Source organism: Pecten maximus, chromosome 9 (genome assembly GCF_902652985.1).
Source record: "Pecten maximus chromosome 9, xPecMax1.1, whole genome shotgun sequence".
Classification (NCBI taxonomy): Eukaryota; Metazoa; Mollusca; class Bivalvia; order Pectinida; family Pectinidae; genus Pecten; species Pecten maximus.
In genome coordinates this window covers 25151148-25155666 of record NC_047023.1, presented here as the reverse complement: position 1 = coordinate 25155666, position 4519 = coordinate 25151148, and the positions used below count along the sequence as shown (strand labels likewise).

Genomic DNA, 4519 nt, shown 5'->3' with positions numbered 1-4519 from the left:
GTTAACAATTGGCTTTCCACTCTCTAGGACGTTCTAGACAATACATTCAAAAGTGAAAATGAACGGAATTTTGATTTTTGTTTTCCTGGTCTTAAGCGGAACTCATGGACAATATGTACCCCAGGGAGTACTTCCAAACCCTGCTTCATCATGCAAATACCAGTTTACAGTTCCAGCTACAGCAGGTGGATGTTCGATGTCATCTAGTAACTTAGACAAAAAGGTGGATCAGGTGAAACAAGACTTGGACAAGACTCGTCTACAGTACGTGTCACAAAACAGTATTGTCCAGAGCACACTAGCCAAGGTTCAGTCTGATACAGCCACTTATACCTCAAAGGTCAATGATCTTACTAGCCAATTTCAACGACTCCGACAGTCAGTGAGCACGGCGCCTTCTGGTGGCAGTGGAGCAGCCGGTGGTAACACCCAGTACCTTAACCAGCTTGTTCACGACACAAAAGACCTTCTCACAAAGGCCGTACAGGATATTAACAATAAAATCTTCAACCTCACCTACCAGTTTCAGAGGGGTTCCGTGGAACAATCTAAGGTTGATACAGCGATTGAGAAGCAAATTAACCATCAGGCGGTAGATATCGCAAAAACAGAACAAAGAATTATCAACCTTGAGAATCAAATCAAATCTCTTCAGGCAAACGCCGGTAGGACGCCAACGGGCCCTGCTGTGACATCCCCGCCAGCATCTGTGCCAGCAGGAGGTCCGACAAGTGCGCAACTTACGCAATTGAAGCAGCAGTACCAACAACTAGAAAGGGACGTTCAACAGCAAAACCAACTACAGACCACACAGTTCAAGAGTCTGAACACGAAGACAAACCAGGTAAGTTTCGACAAGTTTGATAGTGCATTTGTGTCACTATCTAGCATTGATATTTGTCAAATGTCTTTACTAAGAAAATAATTAAAACGGGTTCGTACAATTTGCGATCAGTCTGTTTATGATGTTTTGATTGATGCCAATCCTGATTTTTCTCTATTTTTGATTTGTCGAATTGCATTGATTTAGGAAATATTGAAAACGCATACCATATTATTATTACCACAAACCATCTGCAGTATTTTGTTTTATTAAACAAATATAAACTCTTATACAGCTTCTTGGACAAGTGACCAACCAGAGTAATGAAATCAACACCATCAAACTCGCAACACAGGGCGCCGTGTCACGTGTTGTGGCGGCGGAGACAAAGGTCACGACTGTCAAGTCAGACCTGGACACCTTGAAACAAAAGATTGAACCCCAGATGATTGTAGTAGCTCAAGAGGTCGCTGCTATCCAGATCAACGTCACAAAGGTGGAGAAGGAACTACAGCAGCTGGGAACACAACTCATGACCAACAACGTCAACTTTTTTTCGGACCACGCAAAGATCCAATCTATGAGCAGCCAAACAAAACTACTTGCCGATCAGCTCAACAAGCTCAAGAATGAGGTAGGCGTCCAACGTTTTGTTTTGATACTTGCTATTTTGCCACTATTTCAACGGAATATACGAAGCCTATGATAAGATTGCTATGTTTTTTGCTTGCTTGCTACTGCAAAATATTGTCATTGCATTACTTTAGCTGTTCTAGTAAACAAAGAATTGTTATTAATACAAACAGTAAGTGTTTTGGAAAAAATAATTCATTCTGACATATTGTCTTTTTGAAATGCTGTAATTGAATAGACGGAATGCGGTAAATTTGTTTTATTATAGCACCAAATTAAATCTTTCAATTTCAGACATCATCCCAGGCCGCAGATCTGATCAAATTAACCCAGGACGTGAAGACCTTGACCTCTGCGCCGGCTCTTTCTAGTAACACGACACTTTCCAGTGCCGCTCTGCAAAAGGCTGTTCAGCAGTTCGAGTCGCGAGTTCAGACTTCCCTCAACAAGACACAATCCGACATCAGCCAGTTACAGTCGGTCACACAGGTCCTTATACAACAGGTCACTGCTGTACAGATCGGATCTGGGTAGTAACATCCGGGTACGTTCGTGTGGATGGTTTGACACTTCCGCTCGAGCATGCGTAGAGTTTAAAATCAGGAAAAAGACAATTAACAAATAAGATAACAAGATTTGAGAAATTTGTTATTTTAGATATTTTAATTAAAAGGAAGTAAAATTAATAGTTATTTATGTGAATCTCTTTTGTATAGTATACTGTACACGAATTAATGTACATTTTGATTGATATGAAATATGAATATATTCTACAGCTAAATAGTTACCTGAACCATTTAAGTTCAAAATGCTTATCGAATTATTTTGTAAAATATCTGATGCATTGATAGTGCTTTGAATATGCAAATTCGTGTATGAAATTTTAACATTATTATAATTATTTATTATATACATTGTTTGCATTTCATGTATTTCGGAACCGCAGGGCAGTTTCGTCAATATATTTTTATTAAATAAAAAAAGAAGAAAGAAAAACTGAATGGATATTGTTTATTGACCTAGGCCATTTAAAATATAACACATTTGCACAGAAAATTATTTGGAGTAATGTAGAATACACTGTAATAAGTGATTCTGTCTGATACACATGTGGAGGCGACCTCCATAGTAACTGGCCTATTCAAAGGACGTTCAACACATATTAGTACTATAATGTGATGTTAAAATAAGCTATTACAAAACATCACATACACACACTTCATAACTAAAACATTAAACTCTAGACACCAGTACTCTAATGATATCGCTTTATACTGTCAAACTTATCTTGAACCTCTGGGTTGCGAGTTCGAAACCTACGTGGGGCAGTTGCCAGGTACTGACCGTAGGCCGGTGGTTTTTCTCCGGGTACTCCGGCTTTCCTCCACCTCGAAAACCTGGCACGTCCTTAAATGACCCTGGCTGTTAATAGGACGTTAAACAAAACAAACCAAACCAAAATCTTGAACACTGAGAAATCTGCCCAACTCGAAGTAAAAATCCAGTTCCGACAGCAAAATTCTATATAAAATATACACGTTTATCTTGAACACTTCTCTTGATATTTGAAGCTTTATCATAGCCCCTCTGACATACGATCTCAAACTGTCATATCTAATTTAGGGATTTATGCTAATTAACATACGGCACTGTAAAAACTTTGTTAGAGAGAAAAATCATCGTCATATATATTTATAACGGTTGTACGTACTCCGTTATCATACACATTCAAATTTGATTCAATTAATCTAATCGAATATCACTGTTATTCAAACTTCTATCATATCTATCTATCAATTCTTGTAATTCTTTATACCACACCAAGAAGTAATAAGACCTTATATGGTCTTAAAAAGTCATTTCGTATTTCTCAATACTTGAAAATTAACAAGAAATAAAATAAAGTTTAAAGTTTATCTTGTTTTGGTTGGTCTATAAAACCATCTAGATACATTGTCTAATATACACAATAACACCATTATGTGGAAATGAAGTGCACCACGTAGCTGTTTCGTTGATCTAGGACTCATCGGTGATGATTGAGCCAAATATGTGGAAGTCGAGAAGGGAGATTCGGAAATACTAAATAGGCATGAACAAAAGTTGTTATTTTTAAGCAGTTTTCAAAAATCGCGTATCCAATACATTTCATTTGGAGTGACATTATTTAGTAACTTGTATTTTAAAACTGAAAGCATCAATACCAAAACAATAATACGTTGGTGCTATTTCGAGTATAGCCTAATAATTGACTTGAACGATTTGTCTGTCCGAATTTTCTGTTATGATTGCCTGTCTCTTTTCCATTGTGTTGACTTTTCATCTACCTCTGCTAAAAATATCTCTCCTCATGTTCTATTTTAATAATCAAAACAACATGCATTACCAAATATAAATTACACATCTGAAAAAACTAAAATAGTTCATATAATGTCAGCATGCTTTTCAACTTGCAATGAAACACATCATAACTACTTGGTTAAACACGCCCTAATTAGAGACCTGCGTACTGTCCAAAGGTCCAACTAAAGGTCACATTAACTTCTGGTAGGTGACACAAAATCACACAAAAAAACCTTTTACATGGAGGCAGCATATGCCTTTTGAAGGTCAACTGTCAAATCATAGGTTATTGCGACAACTTAACTAGTCATATGTCAAGATGTAACGACAATTGAACATTAGAATATATTCTCTATACGAAATAGTACAGGAGCTATGCCTTTCCTGAGCTCATTGACGAAGCTATCAATATGTTATACCTACAAATGGCCAGAATTTAGAGCAAAATATTGTGAGTAAGGATTGCAAAAGACACACCGGAAATAAAAATCTTTTTTACCCAAATTGAGAGGTAGATACAGTAGAGCCAAAATGAATTTAACTGCTATTTAACTGCTTCATAGAGCTGTTTCTTTGTTCTAGGACCGACCCGTCAGTGACGCTAAGGGCTGTAGTTTTAAAACTAAGGAAACAACTGGGTAAGATTGTAAATAGGCCGGGAAATGTATATATAAACAACTGGGTTAGGCTATAGATAAGTAGAAATATATATATAAACTG

The 4519-nt window shown here is 37.0% G+C and overlaps 1 protein-coding gene across 1 annotated transcript; it reads left to right on the top strand.

Annotated features, from left to right (window-relative positions):
• On the top strand, window positions 1-2447 carry LOC117334726. Its single transcript, XM_033894519.1, has 3 exons — window positions 1-844; window positions 1119-1457; window positions 1751-2447. The coding sequence occupies exons 1-3, from the start codon at window positions 59-61 to the stop codon at window positions 1988-1990; spliced, it is 1365 nt and encodes a 454-aa protein (XP_033750410.1). The 5' UTR covers window positions 1-58; the 3' UTR covers window positions 1991-2447.
• Window positions 2448-4519: the final 2072 nt, after the last annotated feature.

Excerpts from the sequence above, each read along its gene's own strand:
- LOC117334726 (XM_033894519.1), top strand. The coding sequence starts at position 59 with ATGAACGGAATTTTGATTTTTGTTTTCCTGGTCTTAAGCGGAACTCAT. Across the intron at positions 845-1,118 it reads TGAACACGAAGACAAACCAG|CTTCTTGGACAAGTGACCAA; the intron begins GTAAGTTTCGAC and ends ACTCTTATACAG. Across the intron at positions 1,458-1,750 it reads TCAACAAGCTCAAGAATGAG|ACATCATCCCAGGCCGCAGA; the intron begins GTAGGCGTCCAA and ends TTTCAATTTCAG.